The 21,043-nt window shown below is 37.1% G+C and overlaps 1 protein-coding gene across 1 annotated transcript; it reads right to left on the minus strand.

Moving 5' to 3' along the window:
- Positions 1–985: 985 nt before the first annotated feature.
- LOC114287057 (Xanthine/uracil permease family protein) lies at positions 986–19,577 on the minus strand. Its single transcript, XM_028230324.2, has 10 exons — positions 16,243–19,577; positions 14,894–14,991; positions 14,607–14,777; positions 14,109–14,209; positions 12,859–12,994; positions 12,659–12,709; positions 11,477–11,764; positions 6,962–7,196; positions 2,453–2,733; positions 986–1,507 (listed from the first exon to the last, which is right to left on the minus strand). The coding sequence occupies exons 1-10, from the start codon at positions 16,916–16,918 to the stop codon at positions 1,289–1,291; spliced, it is 2,256 nt and encodes a 751-aa protein (XP_028086125.2). The 5' UTR covers positions 16,919–19,577; the 3' UTR covers positions 986–1,288.
- Between the last annotated feature and the right edge of the window lie 1,466 nt (positions 19,578–21,043).

The raw sequence follows: 21,043 nt of genomic DNA on the forward strand, positions 1-21,043 counted from the left end.
TCAATAATTACATGATCGAATCATATCTGTCTTAAAAATAAATACATAACAAATGTAATTTTGAAAATAAACTATCTATTTTTATTATTATTTTTAAATACAAATGTGACCTGAACAAAGATTTAATCATCTTCATTTTTCACTTGGATGCTTTGTTTTATGAGATGTTATAAGATGAACGATTGGAGACTATAGATAGGCCTAAAAAGACCTCTCCAGTTGGATGCCCAAACTCAGAGAATCCATTCCCTTTTGAATAATTGTAAAACTTCAATTAAAGATTGTAAACATCAAGTCCCATGCATATGAGACAGAAAAGTTGGAATGACAGCATACCTAACAATTGATCGAAGTAGAAAGGGTGAGTTCCATTAATAGTCAGGATTTGTCTTATTTTAATTTTTGATTTTTTAATTGTAACATATTTGACCTTAAATTTTAAATTTTATTCTAAATAAAGACAATTGAAGATATCATTAGATTTTTCAAAGGTAAAATCATCAATTTGATAAAATATAAATTAATTTGACAACAATAAATGTCAAAAAAATATTTTTTATTTTTTAAAAATTATTTTTTATTCACTAAAGATAAAATTATATAAATTTGATAAATCTTTTAGAATTTATTTGTTTTTTTACTAAATTAATTTTTATTATGTGTTTAGATGATGATCATGTAAAATTAATTTTTAAAAATTAATCATGTAATTTTTATTAATTTTGATCAATTTTATCTTTAATAGATTGAAATAATTTTTAAAAAATTAAAAATATTTTTTTGACATTTATTTTTGTCAAATTAATTTATATTTTATTAAATTGACGACTTTGCCCTTAAAATTAAACAATGATATCTTCAATTGTCCTTATTTAAAACAAGATTCAAAATTCAAAGTTATGTGTCACAATTAAAAAACTATAGACTAAAATGACACAAGTCCCAACCCATAAAAGACTGTTAATGTAATTTTCCCAAGTAGAAATTCAAAAACACCAACCTATCTTTCCTGTTAAGGATGCAATGAATATTGATACAATTTGGGATCACCCATGTTTTGTTTCACTTACAAATGACAATGACAGCATATATAATGATTCATCAAATTTATTAACAAAACCAAAATAAACAAAATAAAAAATTGTAATAATAAGAATATCATCTATATGTATCTATCAGCTAAATTGAGCTGCACTGCTTCCAAGTTACCGTGCCACAACCCAGTGGGGCCTCTAAACAAAGCAAATCCTCAAATCTTTCATGCATCAGCAGCTCTATCCAAATGTCATTAGCTTAAACATCTTGCCCACTGGAAAAAACGAGCGACTCGTTTTGGCAAACTATAATCTGAAAGCAACGATGGATCCATGGATATGTCCTCAGCACTCGACCAAATGTACACCCCCCGTTCTTGCCGGCTACCTGGGACGGTGTTGTCTAGTACAAATGCCACCAATAGTGTCACCACCATGTTCAATGACAGAAGTCCGTTCATTGCAAAATCAAGCTGGTACTCATCCGGAAAGAAGTGAGAGGTCAGTTTTTACTAATCATGAAAGAAATGGAAAAACAAGAAGGTATGGATACGAATAATGAAATAAAGGGCTGAACTCATCATAAACACAGATACATGTATGCTCCGTCCAGTAATATTTGCATAATGACATGTTTAGTTAAAAAGCATCTTTACAATAATTTTCGTCAATGGTTTTTCTTTCACTTCTTCCAGTAGCATAAATGAATTGCAATTTGGTTGCCATTTTGTGAGGCCTTTCTTGGAAACTGAGACTGAACAAGAAAATTATGAGATTTCTATTTCTTCTATCACCCATTGTTGTGATGAAGTCCTTGTTTGTAAGCCGAAGATCAAAGAGAACCGGGGATTGAGTTGAGAGCTTGCCACCAATGTGGTGAACATGTGTGGTGAAGAAAAAAATCATCTAGTTTATTTCAAGAAATAGCCTCATTTTTATTTTTAGCAGCGGTCTCACTCAAAAGCAATGAAGTTTGAGCTATTAATCATTCATTAATCAAACCATGAAAACAGACCAACAACTGTCACGAGTATTAGATTGTTGACCACCAACTCATCTAAAAGCTTAAACTGTTAGAGACAGGAGCAACTTTATTATTTCTGTTTATATTATATTCTCAACACGCTCCTTCACGTGTGACCAGGTTCTCCATAATTATTAGTATTCGGTGAGGGTCGAACACATGATCTATTTGCCTGCTCTGATACCATTTTGAATTGCTAACCACCAAATCATCCAAAAGCTTATAGCATATTAGAAATGTTGACCACCAACTTATCTACAAATTTAAACTGTCAAAGAGAGGAACAACTTTATTATTTATGTCTACATTATATTCTCAACAATGGGTAACCCATCCCCCTACAAAATAAACAAAGAAGAAAAAAAAAATAATAATAATAATAACAATAACTTACTTGTTTACTGCCAATGTTGATTGGTCCATTTGATGCTGCTGCGTAAGGAACAAAATAGCTGGGAAGGATCATGCTGGTGTCAGGTTGATATTGTTGAAAATATGCGGGAATGGACAAACCAAGGAAGAGTGAAACACCAACTATTGTCATGTTTCGAAAACTCCCTGTTTGACAATACTGCAGCGTTGAGAGACCCAATGCCACAATCAGAGCCCAAATAAAGCAAAGAATGGCAGCAGCCAATGCTTGTGGAATAGAAGCAAGGATGGCACCCACTTTCCCTATAAAACATAGGTCAATAAATTAGTAACAATTTTTTAAAACTGATTCATGTATTTTATTTTTTTTATTTATTTATTTATTTTATTTTTTTTTGGGGGGGGGGGGGGGGGGGGGTGTGATAGGCAATGACTGTAGTCATAACTATCAAAAGAATAAGCAATGTGGAATATTTCATGAATGAAGATGTTCCAGAGTACTAGAACAACCAAATGCATATCATTTATGTAGACGTAACTCTATGCATATATAGATGTATGTATGTATATATATTACTAATGGTGGTGCTAACGTATTTTGGATAGTTTGATGATAGAGGAAAATGATTAGCGTTTCGGACAATTTGATGTAGAAGAAAAATTATTCTAACAGTTATTGGATGTGATAATTACTGGGTGGGAAGGGGTGTCAGTTACTGGGTGGGAAGGGGTATTAAAAACGTGACAGCATTCACATCAACTCAAGTGTACACTTTATATAATATATAATAGATAGAATAGATATCTTCTTCAACCATATTTCATAACTCCAAAATTTTACATGTTCAATACACGTGAACATGGTGACAATCAAATTCTTGGCAGACCTAATGCTTATGCACATTCTGCATGAAAACACAATAAATCAATCTGCACTCATAGAAGTGCAAGACTCAAATCATGTTAGAATTTCCCATCTTTACCTTCACCTACTCCACTACACACTCCACTTCACCTACCTCCACTTCACCACACACTCCACTTCACCTAACCCACTATCACCTCCACTACACCTACTACCACATTTTCTTCTATATATAGATTGTATAGGAATTGTAATTAATCAATCTTGTAATACATCAAAATATCAATCAATAATACAATCATTTCTTTTTATACATTAAATTTCTACATGGTATCAGAGCAAGGTTAAGAACCTATTCATTCTGCTTCACCGGCGGGCGGCAGCCTCGCCTTGGCCGCCCGCTGGACCTCTACACATACCTTGATCACTCTGCATGTGCTTCCTCCCCAGCTGCTGCTTGGAAACTTGGGTTATTCCCAAGTGCCTTAGCCTCACCAATGCTGAATCAAGAACATCTGGTGGTGAGCCCAAGTTTCCATCACACTACACTTGATCAGCTTCAACAGGTGGCTATTAGCACACTGTCATCTTCAGTCTGCCATGTAACCCAAACCTCAAGACCACCATGGAAACCAATCATCAACTCCGGCGAGGCACCCAGAACACGTCCCATGCATCTAGTCAACTCGAGCCAATCTGCGACGGCGTATAGAATTGGAATGCCTCTGATGCACACTCCAGCTTCTCTGGCCACTGCTCGAGCCAAACGGGTCTTCCCTGTACCCGGAGGTCTTCTCTGGTTTCACTTCCGACTCTGTTCTTCCGTCTCACCTCGAGCCTCGCTTCCGCAGGCTCAAGTCCTTACCAACAACAACCACAAAATCCATGTCTCCAACTCTTCTGCTGCATCGCCATCGATCTCTCTCCTCCTACGGAATCATCGGAGCGAGAGACAGTGAGGCAATTGGTCGTAAGCGCGTGCCGCGTCCTCGGCGGAATCGAAGGTCCCGAGCCAAACCCTAGCCTTCTTCCCCAGGGTCTCTTTCTCACACCGCGAACCCTAATCTCCTTCGCTGGGCTTCTCGATCCAGATCCGTTGGGTACTCCGGCAGTCATAGCTGGTTTCGCCGCCGTCGTCGGGGCGGCCTTGGCCGCCGCGGTTGCTCTGACTCTCCGCATGGCCGATGAGAGAGATCTCTCGAGAGATAAAGAAACACAAGAGAGAGACAGAGAGAGCGTGAGGAATTTTGGGAACTGTATACCATTTCTCATTGCTGAAGGCTTGAAGACCTACTTCATCTTACAAGATCACAGCGTATCCTGACCCATCTGTATGAGGTTTCACGCCCAGAATCAGATCAGGCCTCCCGAACTGTGGATTCTCTCTCTCTCCATTCCATGGACCCAACCTCATCATGTTGTACCCCACTCTTACTCTCTCCTTATTTCACTTTCCAACCCCACACCAGTGCACCTGCTTTCCCCTTTCATATATTATTATTATTATTCTTATTACCAAAAAAAAAAAAAAAAAAAAAAAAAAAAAAAAAATTTACCAAACCGTGGGCCAAGAAACCCACTCTTTCGTTTTGATTTCCAATATCTTCATCTTATTATTATTATTATTATTATTATTATTATTCCTTTTTTTTTTTATTTCTTTTTCTTTCACCTTAATTTTCATCTTTTTTCTATTATTATTTCTGTACACAAAAACAAAAAAACAACACAAAACACAGCCGAAGACGACTTGCACACCAAACTCCTTTTCTTTATGTCGGGGCTCACCCCGTTCACCATTTTACATCAAAAAAAAAAAAAAAAAAAAAAAAACAAACAAACCAACCACACCCACAGTGGGATTTTTCTTCTCTACTCTGCCGCCGGTCTCTTCTTCTTGCCTCCGTCCTGGGCGGCCCTTGCCGGTGTTGCCTCCGTGTTTTTTACTCCACTGGGCATGATCACTACTCCCTGCTCCTCCACTGCAGCATATGGCAGCCCTCCAAATCGGCACATCACGGTGGCCTTCCGCTTCAGCTCCTTGTTTTCTGCCCTTAGCACGCTTATCTCTGCTCGCGCATCCTTATACATGCGTTGGAGCAGAGCCAGCTGGGAGTTTAAATGCTGCACCTCATTTGTCCTACTCTGCAGCCGGTTCGACAAGTTTGTGACCGCCGTCATGCTTTCCACACATGCCTTCAGAGTATACTGATTGGCCTCCACATCCGACTGCACTGCCATTCTTTGCTCCACCGACCGCATCGGAAAGTTCAACGGAGCAAACTCCGGGGCGCTTGGTTGAGTTTCCAGTGCAACCGCACCAGTTGTCTCTCTTGTTGACTCATTGAGGTCGGGAAAGAGAGTGAGCAGACTCCGGGAAGATGAAGCCATTTTCTGGGCCACAGAGTATTACAGAGTATCTCTCTCAGAAATCTCTCTCAGACAACAGAGTGTTACGGACTATCTCTCTCAGCAAAACGAAGAAGAGTTTTTGTTTTTTCAGAGGTTTTTCGCAGCTTTTCTCTGCCTCAGCCTCAGCCTCTGTCTTATAGCCGAGGCAGCCACGCGCATCGCGCGCCTCTTGCCACCAGCCGACAAACGGGCACGCAAGCCAAGGCGCCCACGTGCCTCGCCATCATGTCCGGCACACCTTTTTATGGATTGGGCACGCCTTTTGATGGCACGCCTTTTGAAAAATTGAGCGCACCTTTTGAGGATGCGATTTTTTATGGGTCCGACAAGACTCTGTAAACTGTCCCGACATTGATTCCGGTTAGCTCCTTTATGGGTCCGACAAGACTCTGTAAACTGTCCCGACATTGATTCCGGTTAGCTCCTTTATGGGTCCGACAAGACTCTGTAACCTGTCCCGACATAGATTCCGGTTAGTTTCTACAAGGGTCCGACAAGACTCTGTAAACTGTCCCGACATTGATTCCGGTTAGTTTCTACAAGGGTCCAGCAAGACTCCGTAAACTGTCACAACATTGTCTTCTACAACGGTCCGACATGACCCCATAAACTGTCTTCTACAACGGTCCGACATGACCCCATAAACTGTCTTCTACAAACGGTCCGACATGACCCCATAAACTGTCTTCTACAACGGTCCGACATGACCCCATAAACTGTCTTCTACAATGGTCCGACATGACCCCATAAACTGTCCTCTACATGGTTATGACACCACCATACAGTGTCCTCTACAACGTTATGACACCACCATCCAGTGTCCTCTACCACGTTATGGCACCACCTTTCAGTGTCTTCCCCAACGGTCTGACACGACCATACAGTGTCTCCTATCTTTATTTTATTTTTATGTATTTTCTTGTTTTGTTACTCTCTCCAAACTCAAGTTGGTTAGTTTCTCTCCTCCTTGAGTTTGCGGGGGGCTGTTAGAATTTCCCATCTTTACCTTCACCTACTCCACTACACACTCCACTTCACCTACCTCCACTTCACCACACACTCCACTTCACCTAACCCACTATCACCTCCACTACACCTACTACCACATTTTCTTCTATATATAGATTGTATAGGAATTGTAATTAATCAATCTTGTAATACATCAAAATATCAATCAATAATACAATCATTTCTTTTTATACATTAAATTTCTACAAATCATATTTTGTGTCTGATTATCCAAATTGCTATTACCTATGAATGAGAAGAAGATCAAGAAAGCTGCTCCGATTTCCACGACCCTTCGACTTGCTACTTTTGTTACATTGATGGTGTGCACATTTTCAGTCAAGGTTGTTGAACCAGTACCTGTGCCCCAAAGTCCAGCCAGTGCACTGCAGAAACCTTCCATTCCAATTCCTCTACTGACAATACCTGGGGTAGGAGCTTTTGAATTAATTCGCATGGATGTAGTGTGATAGGTCCCAACCTGATAAGGTGCAACATTTTTGTCAGATTTTCCTTTTTAAAAAATAATAAATAGATAATTGACCTTCATTCAGTGCCCTGGTCTAAACACGGTTAATTGGTTGTTTCAACATCCCAGAAACCACTTGCCTCTGTTTAACTTTGTCAACCACAAGAAACACCCTTATGTTAGAAGGGTGTTCCATATTTTGACAGGAGGTGCAAAGTAACTTTCTTGCCCGTTAATTCTCATAATTTGTGCCTAAGAAACATGGACACAAACACACCAACAACATGGAAATTTTCAAAACTTGTAGGATATAACACGTGGGGAGCATGTAAAAAATATATAATTTTATATATTTACCGTATGACATATATAAGGATAAAGAATTATTATATGTTATATATGAATATTCAATTCAAAGATAAGAAATTTTAAAGTCTAAAGGAAGAGAATAGATATAAATTTATAGTGCTTTTCTTTTTATCATTAGATTCTAAGTTTTTTATTCAAACTAGTAAAATGTTTGTGTGTCTAAGTGATAGACACATGTAAACCCCAAGTGTCCGAAGTGTGTTCATATCTGCGAAATTTTTAAAAATAGCATAACACGTTTGGACGTACGTAGGACAAGTGTCGGAAAGTGTCTGACGATTGTTGTTTTGTGTCAGTGGCTGACAATGTGTCCAACACGACATTGCCACTTTCTTAGAAGTGTTTACGCTTCTTAGGAAATGCTCCTCCCTATTGTCATTATTTTGTGCCATGAGGAATTCTGGCCATTTGCATAAATCTAAGAAGTACGGACACGAACACATAAGTGGACATGGGACATGGTGATTTCAAAAGAATGGGGACAAACACACAGTGAAGACACGACTATAAAAAATAATTTATTTGCTATATAGATTAATATTACATCCACAAATAATCAAAATTAACAAAAACTAAAACTAATTTAATATTAAAAATAAAAATAAAAACTCCACTTTTAAGTTAACTCGTATTGTTTATGTTTATTAGTTATTTAAATATATAAAAAAAAAGTAATAAACATTCAACATCCAACATCCATTAAAAGAACTAAAGCCCTGTTTGATTCCAGGATTTAAAAAGTAGGATTTGATATTATATATTGTGGGGTCCACATTGTTAGAATATATAATATATTATGTTAGTATAATATTATGTATATTATTATGTTTAGCTTTAGCTTTAATAATTAGTATAGCTTTAGCTTTCATAATTAGTGTAGCATTAGCTTTATGCTTTCGGTGGCTCTCTCTCCAATGTATCACAGGCTATAAGAAGAGAGCTAGGCTCCCTTTGTAAATCAATCTATGAAATACACATTTCATTTATTCACTTGTTCTCTATCTCTATCAATTTATCTTACATGGTATCAGAGCTAGGTTAAGAACCTAGTAATTTTCGTTCCACCGGCGGGCGGCAATCTCGCCTTGGCCGCCCGCCGGACAAACCCAAAATTCCCTAATTTCTTCTTCAATGGCAGATTCTTCAACAACACTTCACCACCGCAGCACCAGATCCGATCACAACCGTTGGATCCCACTTTTCCTCTCATCAATCCAAACCCTTCTCTAGGACACCACTCATCACCCACACACCACCCATGCACACACGGTTTAGGGAGAGGGAGAAGAAACCATTAAGAGACACCCAAGCACATACCCACACGGCTCTCTCTCACCTCTCTCTAGCTGGGTCTCTCACGAGACACACCCATCACACACCCAACACATGGCATAACACAAACCCAGCACACACACACACACATACAGCACACACACATATGTAACCATGCTCACACATATGCATGGCAGCTCTCTCCCTCTCGGCAACTCTCTCTTCCGGCTCTCTCTCACATGGGCTCTCTTCTCTCTCGTATGCAAAAGCTCTCTCTCTCTGCTGGGCTCTCTTCTCTCTCAAAATTCAAAAGAAGACATCCAGCTCTCTCACTTTACACCCACTCTTATCCTTTCTTTTTATTTTAATATTGCCCACCGACTCTTCTTTTATTTAAACACAAAACCACTCTTATTTGTTTTTTATTCCATTCTCCCCACACACACAGCTCCCAACACACCCAGCCTCCTCTGATTTTTACTTTATTTTATTTTATATATATATATATATATATGTTTATCCTACCCCACCAGGCCTCAGAAATCACCTATGATTTTTCTTATCTTTTTTTATTTCCTTCTCCACAAAAACCAAACCAACCACCAAAAAAAAAAAAAAAAAAAAAAAAAAAAAAAAACCAAAACAAAACACAGATTCAACACCACCTCACTGATTTTTCTGCTCCACCAACCTTGTACCATTCTTGCCATCCAGCTTGCACAAACACCCTTGTTTTATTCTTATCAGGGATCCACCCCGCTCACCGTTCTACATCACACACAAAAAAAAAAAAAAAAAAAAACCTTTCTACCATTTTTCTTATTATTATTATTATTATTATTATTATTATTATTATTATTATTTTTTTATCACATCTCCACTCTGTGTTGAGCTGCTCTGCTCCACTTTTTCAATCACTTTGTTTCAACCTCAAATAGGTTTTTATCTTCACACCTCTTTGAGTTTGAGGGGGGGTTATACCTATATCATGGTGAGCATGGTTACACACCATGCGAACCACCCAAACTGGTGAGCATGGTTATACACCATGGGAACCACCCAAGCCACCCCATGGCGCACTCCCTAAGTCGCCCCCTTGGTGCACCACCAATCTTCTACAACGGTCCGGCATGACCCCGTAAACTGTCCCGACATCGGTCCGGCATGACCCCGTAAACTGTCCCGACATTGATTCCGGTTAGCTTCTACATCGGTCCGGCATGACCTCGTAAACTGTCCTGCTACAACGGTCTGACATGACCATAGAGTGTCTTCACCAACAGTCCGACACGACCATACAGTGTCTACTATCCTCTTTTATTTTATGTCTTAATTTATCTTCATGTTTTGTTCCTTTCCAAACTCAAGTTGGTTTTACCTATCCTCCTTGAGTTTGAGGGGGGATGTTAGAATATATAATATATTATGTTAGTATAATATTATGTATATTATTATGTTTAGCTTTAGCTTTAATAATTAGTATAGCTTTAGCTTTCATAATTAGTGTAGCATTAGCTTTATGCTTTCGGTGGCTCTCTCTCCAATGTATCACAGGCTATAAGAAGAGAGCTAGGCTCCCTTTGTAAATCAATCTATGAAATACACATTTCATTTATTCACTTGTTCTCTATCTCTATCAATTTATCTTACACACATATCCCATGTTTTCAATTTTTTTTAAAAAGGATATAATATACTATGGGATTGTATATCTCCCAAAATTGAAAGATATACAATACCACCATCTCCCCATTATATCATATCCCCTAAGTTGGGATATGATTTAAAAAGTCCAATTTACCCTCGTCTATCTAATATAATATAATTTAATATCATATAATATAATTTTTGAATTTAATATAATATAATTATTGAATTTAATAATTATCTAATTTAATTTAATATTATTGAATTTAATATAATATAATATAATTTAATATAATTTTTGAATTTAATATAATATAATTATTGAATTTAATATAATATAATTTTTATTTATTTATTTATCATTATCAGGTTGACATTAATATAATATAATTTCTTTTTTGTTTGGAAAAATTATTGAATTTAATATGAATCTTTAATTTGTTCCAATAAAAAATAATATGACTTTTTAATTTGTTTATTTGCATCAGTTCCAATATGGGTATTTAAAATATATTATGAGGGCAATCTTGAAAATTACTTGTTTATATCCCACAATATATATTGTAAAACAAATATGGATAATATATATCCAGTTTCATATATCAAGTCAACAGACATGAATTGGGGGATATATTATTCAATACATATATCATATTCATTATATATCCTGATTAAATCCTACATCATATTATATCCTCCATTTTATATCCAATGAAACAACCAGGGCCTAAAGAAGAGGGGAAAAGAAATTAGTTGGCGTGTCTCCTGAAAATTAATTAATTAAATAAAGTGGCATGCCACATGGCATGTCCCTGCCGTGTCCGGTATGTGTGGCATGTCACCACTGTGTCCAGTATGTGTCCCCATGTCCGACACACTACGGCACTTGTTTTAAAGTGTTAGTGCTTTATAGGCAAGAACAATGAGACTGTAGAGGAGGTGTAAATTTGACGTGACGGCATTTTCTTGTATTTTTGGTCCATGCAACTATATATATTACTCACCGAATCAACCGATGCAACCAGTGACACAATGATCATGATAAATGAAGTCCTCAAACGGAAGATGGGGGCACCCCACTGCATAGGATATGGGATTCTGACCCATGCCGCAGTTCTCATGGCATTCGAAACATCGGTCCTACAATGCTTCATCGTATATGCATGCTTTCTGCAAGCATCAATTAAGATGTTGGAACTGGGTATGTCGGGACTGCAGCCCTTGTAATTGTATGCCCCACCAGCTGTCAAGAAGAATGCATATGCCCATATAATAATAACACTCAAGGGGACCTGCAAAGCTTCATAATGTTGGCAAGACTGAATAGAGAATAGTATCTATATTTATCAAACAAGATTAAGAAAAAAAAAAAAAAAAATCTCTAGATATATTCTGATACTGAAAGCAGTGGCTTAATGGAAACAATGACAATATCACTTGGGGGGAGGTGGATATTGTGGGTTTCAGGGCAAAGGGGTGAATGGTTGTGTGAATCGCTTCTTAAAAACGCATTGGTTTTATGTTTTGGGAGATTTCAAGATTGGTGACAGAGCTTTGATTAATTACTGGGGGTAAGAAAGTTTATGAACCTTTTGATGAAGACGACTCCCAGTTTGTTTAAATTGATTCTCAAGAAAGGACTGAGAACATGACTCATTATATGCCAAGAAATGTTTACAGGGATATTTTACAATTGCAAACCTTCATAGTTTCAGGGAAGCTGTGCCAGATTGATAAATTCTTGCAGATTTAGGCAACTGAGAATAGCTTTGGCTAGATCTTGAGAATTTCCAACAAGTGGGAAGTTTGTGATCGTATAGGGAACCCAATAATTTTCGTTAATCCATTTCACTGGGTAGGTAGTATCACTTGACAGGGAGGATAAAAGGCTTGATGACAAGGAGGACTACCCTATGCATATTTTTCTGGTGAAAGAGAATTATAATTTTTTTGCTGGTGGGTAATGGAACCAAAGCATATGTGCAAATTCAAAATTTTCCATATACAGATAGTAGTCCGTTTGAAGTTGCTATAATCTTGATGAGGGGGTAAAAATATAGGATACAGTGGGATGGGGAGAGTTTCAGCAGTAACTTCATTATCTTGTGAACCATGCAGGAAAGAATAGAAAGGAAAAAGAAAAGTGAATTGTAAAGAACCAACAAATTGAAAGCTAAAATACATACCGCATAAATTTGAAATATTCGGTGTCCAGAAATAGATATCCCTCGAAGGTACTAACAAAAAAAGAAAAAAGTGTAATGTTGGTAAGTAGTTTGGACTAGAACAGGCTAACTCTTCATAGGACTAACAAATACTATCTTATACCCATGCCTATTAAACATTTAACTAAAACCACATTTGAAATGTTTAAGAGGTTGCTTACTAAGGTGAAAATAAGAACCAATAGTATCTGGGGAAGGCTGATTTCCACACAACTACCAGCTTGAGGAAAACCATAGCTGAAAAATGCTAAGCCCACTGCAGCAACTGTGGGTGCAACCACAACCGGGTTTATCAACCTGCAATACAACACCAACCAGATAAGAAAGATCGACTCAGAGTAGGTGTCCATCCAACCCCACATCTGAGAACATAAATGCATGTGCCTATGAAACATGGACACTTCAACTTATTTGTTGTAGCAATGTCTGACATGTGTCGTACACTGACATGCCTCCGACAGGCCGGGGCCTGGGATATGTATCAGACAAGCCACATGGCTTGTCCTATTTTTTAATTATTTCTCCTCCACTTAGACAATTGGCAGAAACGTCACAAACACAGGTATCCTCCTGCAGCTAGACACACCACAATATACAATTATCTTGCCGTGAGCTGTAATAACAACCTTAAAAATTCATTATCACCATTATGTAAACATTGCTTATGTTAATCATGACTGTGTGCTCAAATAAATAACTGAGCGATTCTGAAAATCTCATATTCAGAAATTTACATAACCAATATTTTTGTAAAGACACACACACATATATATGACCTTGAATTTATACTTTTTTAACAAGTACTATTATCCTAAATTCATATAACCAATATTTTTGCTGCAATCAATTAAGTTCAAGTTGTTGTCCTGTTCTGTTGCAATTAATTGGTCTTCATTAGGATTTTCTAGAATATAATAGCCTGGAACAATAGAACCAAACCAATTTACTATGATTCAGTGTCGGTTTGGTTACACAGCTTCAACAGTCCAGTTCCAGTTCCCAATTTTCTAGACTGGTTTGCTCCCAGGTCCGTCCTGAAATTGGACCAATCTAGTCTGCAAACACCCCTATCAAGAACAAACTCGATGATTTAAAAGAACACATATTTCCTAATTAAATTTCCATTTTTCATAACCATATTTTCATATATATCCTGACAGAGCTAGCTAACCACTTGAACCCATACAAATATACAAAAGTGCAGCTTAAATGAAGTTCAGAGAAGAATTTCTAGTAAATTAGGGTTCTTTTACAGCATTATAATTATATATATATATATATAAAGAGAAAGGTAATTATAGTCAGAATAGCATCAGGACAGAAAGATTTACAAGCAAAAGGGCGTGTTATTCCCACGAAATGGATCAACTTTGCAAAGAAAGATAAAAAAACATGCAATCCCTTTAGTTACCTTACAAAAAGAGACATTAAACCACTAAATCCCAAGATGCTGTGGAAAATTGAACCGACAATTATAGCCCCTTGTAGTTCCCTCATTATGTGCCTAAATTTCTGCACTTTACCGAACATGCATCAGTAACTGTTTCTACAAATAAGTTCTATGGAAAAAAATAAAATAGTGGACAAAAATTCATAAATAACATTTGGGGTGCTACTTATACCCCAAGAAACTTGAATGTGCAAAAGAGCAAGCTCGCTCAACAGAAGAGATCTTGGGACAAGTATATTAATTGCAAGTCTCATCCTAATTTAGCAGTACTCACTTTCTTTCACTTGGTTTTTTTTTTTTTTTTTTTTCTTCTTCTTCTCTAAAATACAGAAATTACTGAGCTTTCTGCCGAAGTAATTACACTTCAAATATCCTGCAATTTTTCTCCCCAATTCCTTTATGTGTAAGGCACTAGTAACAAAACCAAGTAAATGAAACTATTGAATATGGTGAACTTACATGCTCAGTAAGATTTCGAAACTCCTCAGAGTTCATGATGACTAATGCTGGTGCCAAATACACAAATGAACTCCCCTGAACAAGCGGAAGCCGTGTACCAAAGTATGAGTGCAGTATTGTGGTAATGCCAGACACCAACAGCATTGTGGAAATTACAGTAGCAGTGTCCTTCTGTCAATATCATCATATGGAAAAGAAAGAAACTTGATTATACAGATAGCTAAACAAAGTGTTGTCTCTTAACCCAAATTGCACTCAAAGAGAGAGAATTAAGAACAGATGCTTACATCAGTACCTCCCATGGCAGGTACAATGATCAAGGGGATGAAAATAACGGAACCAGCCAATGATAAATAGTGCTGCAAACTGTAATATATAAGTGGTACTGCAGTTTGAGAAACCAAAAGAATCACCAGTAAATTAATGACAGATCAGAGGCAAATTAGAACTTCAACAAAATTCAGAAACGAGAGAACTTCAACCCAGGAAAAAAAAAAAAGTTTTAGAATAAACATCATAATGTTTGATCTTTAGACAGGCATTTGGCAACCTTAGGTGCAGCAATAAAAGTTAAAGCAATATAAGCTAATAGAGTTTTACATTCATATTATATAAATAGCTTATGTCAAGCTCTTTAAAACTTGTCCAGCCATGTTCAGTATTAGGATTGTTGTCGAAAAGAACTTCCAATTGGACTTCTTTTTTCTTTTTTTTTTCTTTCTAAACAGGAATTAAATTTGAAAATAAACCAGGCTTATTAATGCCCAACTCAATCAAGAACAGGTTATTTCTGAACCCCCAGAGGGCAAGGAATAAAGAATAATCTTAGAGAGGCTCACAGGAATGGAAGATTGACATTTTTCAGGAAGGGTGTCTACCATAGGCCTTTGTTGAGACCGAGCTCCCCTGAAGCGAATTTCAATGAGGTACAATTTTTGTTACAAGTTTAATGAGGTTCATTTCTTCTATATTTTCCTTTTCTTTCTTGATTCTGAGTGTGCATGTATGTGCCTATAGTACGAGCATCTTATGTCACAAATTTTACGAATTTTTACATAATATAACAATAATGTCACTTCTTAAAATGTTGTCCTTCAGTAGTTCTTGGATATGAAATACTTGCAAAACAAAAGATGAAAGAAGAAAAGTAATACAGCTCGCCAATCGCATTATTGAGCAACCATTTTCACTATGTTCAGCTCTACCAAGATCCAATTACTCAGAGACCGGTTTGGCCCAATGGTCTTGTAGCCACACCTTAGGGTGCAGTGAGGGGAAGGTCAGAGTTCGAGTTGATGGAGCAGCAGCGACCCCTTTAGTTGTAAATTGTATCTAACTTTACTAACAAACTAATACCCTACAATCTTGGCCACAAAAAAAATCCAATTACTCAATTGTTTGAGTTAATAATATTTTTATCAATTAACAATTTATATGCTGTCTTGTTATGTTAATTTACAAATTTCCCTTTTCTACTTCATTACTCAACTACATCATAACTTAACAATTTCTCCCTTTGTGCCAAACACATTAACAATAATTCGTAAAATTGCAGACATTGAAGAAAATATAAGATCAAATGAAGGAACTATTAAGAAACCAATCAATGAATTCACAGGAAGAAATTCATACTAACCTAAACCCGGATTTTCTCTCGGCCTAAACTTCATTGTAGACGACGAACTCCATCCTCCATGACCAGGTTCTTCACCTTCTGGGTACACTTCAATTCCCACATCACTTTCCACAATTCCACTGTCTTTCTTTGGCTCAGCCACATTAGTAGTAGTAGTAGCCGGAACTTGATGCCCATTATCATTTACAACCCCATTGGCATTCCTGTTCAAACCAGCCATTCTCTCTTCATCTTTAGCCTCCAAACCAGGCTCACCACCAAGTCTCCTCCTCTGATTCTCGCCTCTCAACCCCAAAGCACCATCACTTCCATTTTTGTGCAATCCATGCCCAGACCCCAAAACTGGTTCGATTTCAATTCCTCTATTCCTAGTCCGCCCCAGAACTGGATCAATTTCGATCTTTGGGGAGGACGACCCGTTTTTATCAAGACCTCTCTCCAAATCAAACTCGGTACTGTCAATCTTGTCATTCTGACCCCTCTGGCTTACACTAGTACCACTCTCTCCAGAGAAATTAGAGACAAAACCAGTCCTTTTGGCCCAAGATTTCAACTCCCTCGGATCGTGACCTTTCCGTGGTACAAATGGATCTAGCTTGGGAAGCACCGAACCAAGCTTCAGACCCTTTTGTGATTTCGCCTTCTCTGGGGCTTTCGAACTCGACCCACCTTCCATTCCAGCTTTTTCTCAAATGGGTACTAACTTTCCAAGAAAAATAACCGACAAAATGGCGGAAAACAAACCAACCCCACCCCCCCTTATGTATTGTCCTTGAACAAGAACCAGATGAGAGAGAATTCTAGAGAGAGAGAGAGAGAGAGAGTAGAAGCAAAGGAAGAGTGGGATAAGATAGGCGTCAATGAAGAGTGTAGAGCACAATGGATGCACTGTAATGTAATGAGCTAGTGGTGACTTGGTGGAGTGTAGTGGTAGGAGTGAGGTGATGGTGATGTAGCAGCATCTCTCCATTGTTGTTGCTTTCGCTGTTGAAATAACAGAAATGCCCCCATTATTGCCCGTTGAGATTTGAGATTAAAGCTGACGAGAGAGGGCAACTCTGTCATTCTCTCACTGTCGACTTCCTTAGGTTTCACGTATCATTCACCCAAAAAAAATCTTCTACATGATGGACCTTGGAACTCACTGAGTGGACTCGGTTTGTTTTATGTTATTGAGCTCAATTTTTCAACTGTCAAATTTTTGGGTTTAGTTCATATTGTTTCTGTTATTGTAAAATATATTTTTTGTTGTAGAATATTAATTAATATATACTTTTAAATACAATTTCAGAAAATTTATTTTTTTAAATAATTAATTAATTTCACTAAAAAAATAAATAATTAATTTTTCAGATAATTGTTAATATAACAAACAAATAAAAAATAAAAATTGTGACTGTGTGATGAGAGTAGAGTGGGAACTTGAACATAATTAGGAGATAGCTTCGACGCTCAGCAATAGACAGGGCATGATGATGATAATTTGGTGGAAGAGACAATTAAGGGGACCCATAAACATTGATTACAGAAAGAAATTCAAAAAGTGAGATTTATACCATCGCACTCACTTGGACTTTTTAGCTACAAAATTTATTAGAATTATTAAGAACTTTTTTGGTTTGAAGCTCTAGACAGAAGTTTCTTTATCAACTTTGAGACTTGGAGGGAGATAAGAGATTCCTCCACCAACTGATACTACTCTACTGTAGCACAATCTTCAATTCTTCCAATTTAAAATAGAGAGAGGCTTCTCCCCATTTATTAGAATACATTGTCGGATCTATAAGATTTATTACGGATCTTATTTTTATAATTCGAATCGTTGAATGTATAAAACTCGTTGAGTATTTCATTCCTGCAAAAAAATTACACTGATCAAATATCGGTAGGCACTTGATCGGAGTACATTTTTGTCAATAGTAAATATGATTTAAAAAAAAATGTTAACAAAAATATGTTCTGGTCAAGGACTACCAAATATCCTATCAATATAATTTTTTGTAGGCATGAAGTATTCAACGAACTCTATATATTAATCGGTTCGGATTATCGGGAACTCATGGTAGGCTCTACGAGCCTGACAGTACGCTCTAGAACTTCTACGGTTTTCTATTATATGGAAATACAATTTAATTTAATTGCTTTATTTTTATATTTTTTTAGTTTTGTAAAAATACAATTTCTAAACAAGCCATGATGTTGGATTAGGTCGATCAAATCTTAAATTAATTAATTTTTAGTTGCTAAACTTTTTAATTTTTACTAAGTTTTATTTTATTTTGTAAAATTAGAAACAAAAATTAAAAATCTCTTTCCTCTTAGAAAAAATTAAACTACAGAATACATTACGTTACCAACCTGTCATCATCGCCATTGATGTGGGCATGTCAACTACCTTCCCCTTTATGAGTGAGTATGGGCATGCAAGAGGATTAGAGATGGTGGTATGTGGAGGGATTAGGATCCTCTCTTTTATTTCTCTCCTTAACTTCTTATTTGTTGGACTATTGAGCCCATTTTTGACAACAGGAGTGTAAATGACTATGGGCCAGTGGGAGAGGCCGCGAGGGGTAGTGATAATAAGAGCCCGTTTGGAAAGGGAGGGTTTGGATATTTTTTAGTTAAAATAGTTAAAAAAAATAAAATAGGTTTTTTATTTTAATCAGACAAAATATTACATTCAATGTATAATCATTATATTCTTTCTCTCACAAAAAAACTAAAATCACTTCTCAAACGAGACTTTTTCCAAATGAGACTTTTTAACCCCATGCTAAAATAGTCAAAAAGTTAACCCACATCCCAAACGAATCCTAAGATGAATTAGTTAGTCTTTTTTTTCTCTCTCCGTTTTTTTAAATAATTAAATTGTTATAAGAATGTGATAATTGTGAGAAGTTACATTTGCACCCAACACAAATTTTACTTGCTGCTAATAGTTTTGTGCCCTGAGCTAAGCTTTAAGTTTCAAAATTTTGTTTGGTTCAAACTTTTTGAAAAAAAAATTTAAAATTATTTTTTCTCCCCTACACATCAATCAATCAATCACTTTTTTCTCTGTTTTTTCATTTTCAATCACTTTTTCTCTTACACACATTTACTCATCTATAACAAAATATCAAATCATTCTAAACTCTCAAACTCCAAACTACTTTCAAAAGAGAATGGCTTCCCTCCAGTCCGTGATCGAACTGGAGGATATTATTGGGCCCATCGCGGGTCTCATTTTGATAATCTGAACCGTTCAATGTGTAGAACTTGTCGAGTACTATATGTCTGTAAAAAATCACTTTGATCGGATATCGATAGCTATGTGATCAAATTAGATTTTTGTAAGTCGATTATTTTTCACCGTCCATTTCTTTTCATACAAAACTAATTTGATCACATAACGATCAATATCCGATCAACGCGATTTTTTTCAAATATATAGTACTCGACGAGTTCTACACATTGAACGGTTCGGATTATCGAAACGAGACTGTGGCGGGCCCCTACGGACTCAATAGTACCCTCAAATCCGTGATTGGATTGGAGGGGAATCATTTTCAAAATATACAACTAAACAAACCAAAAAAAATTTAAACTCTCTCTAAATTTTTTTTAAAAAATTATCTCAAAACACAAATCAAAAACACCTATAATAATGCTTGGGTTGACAAAGTGGAGTCCATCTTATACAGGTTTACTTTTAGCACCAAGAGTACTACATTAAAGAAGTTGAAATTTAATTTTTATGTATAATTTAAAGAATTGAGGCATAAAATTTAAATGATCAGATGGGATGGTAGTGATTTATCGGTAGTGACAACAAAAGTGGTGATTATGGATGGTGACTATCGCATAATAGTGGTCATCGAAATTCATGGTATGTGTATGGGGAACAAATATCCATTGTTGTCCGTACTCTTTGTATCCAAGTTGCGTTTCACTCCGATCGACTTGAGAAAACAATGATGGTGAGCTACCCGGCAGTGCACTGTCGGAAAACCCTTTGACGATCAAGTTAGCACATAGGGAAAGAGAGAAAAGAGAGAAGGCAAAGTGGTAGGTGAGTTGTGATCATAAGATGTCATAGACCTGAGTATGGGGGCGCAGCACCGTTTATATACCTTCTGCGCGCGCCTTTGCGTCTATTCACCTTTGGACGCGTGGACCTGCTCTCCTCTCCCATTCTTCAACGTGTCAGCGCAAATACAACTATACACCACCTAACAAAACCGCCAAATAGCATTAGCGCGAACGAACAACATAGCGCCACTCCATCACTCCACGACCATGTTACTTCTGAGATGTGCAATGCTCTAAACTGAGCTACGCCTAACTCAGCGCCACATTGTCACACCACGACCGTGCTAATTGTTCGGTTTCATTAAAGAATCTCACTGCGGCTTTGTCGTCCTCAGTTATGACCTAGCTCCTGCTCGGTCGAACTGATCTGCAGAAGACCTAACCCGTCTAACTCAATGAGCAAATAAAGTTAACCAGGCTGACAGCCCGATGTTACCCCGGCTAAATCAGACTAAGGCCTTGACCAAGCGCACTCCCACTTGCTTGGCCCAACTTGTCACGACCCAAACCCGGCCCTATGGGTTTAGTACCGTAACCGGCCAGTAATCCGAGATTACCGAAGGCCTACAGAACAGTAGAATAATAAAACAGAGTACAGGGCCTAGCGGAAGCCAATACAGTAAATGAATAGTGTCCATTGAGCTGTGTCAGTCTGTATGCCAAAAAGATTTTTCATTCGTTCACATATACAACAGTACAGTCTATACAAAATTTACAGTCACAGCACAGG

The sequence above is a fragment of the Camellia sinensis genome, chromosome 1 (genome assembly GCF_055761805.1).
Source record: "Camellia sinensis isolate YWXY chromosome 1, ASM5576180v1, whole genome shotgun sequence".
In the NCBI taxonomy this organism is placed as follows: Eukaryota; Viridiplantae; Streptophyta; class Magnoliopsida; order Ericales; family Theaceae; genus Camellia; species Camellia sinensis.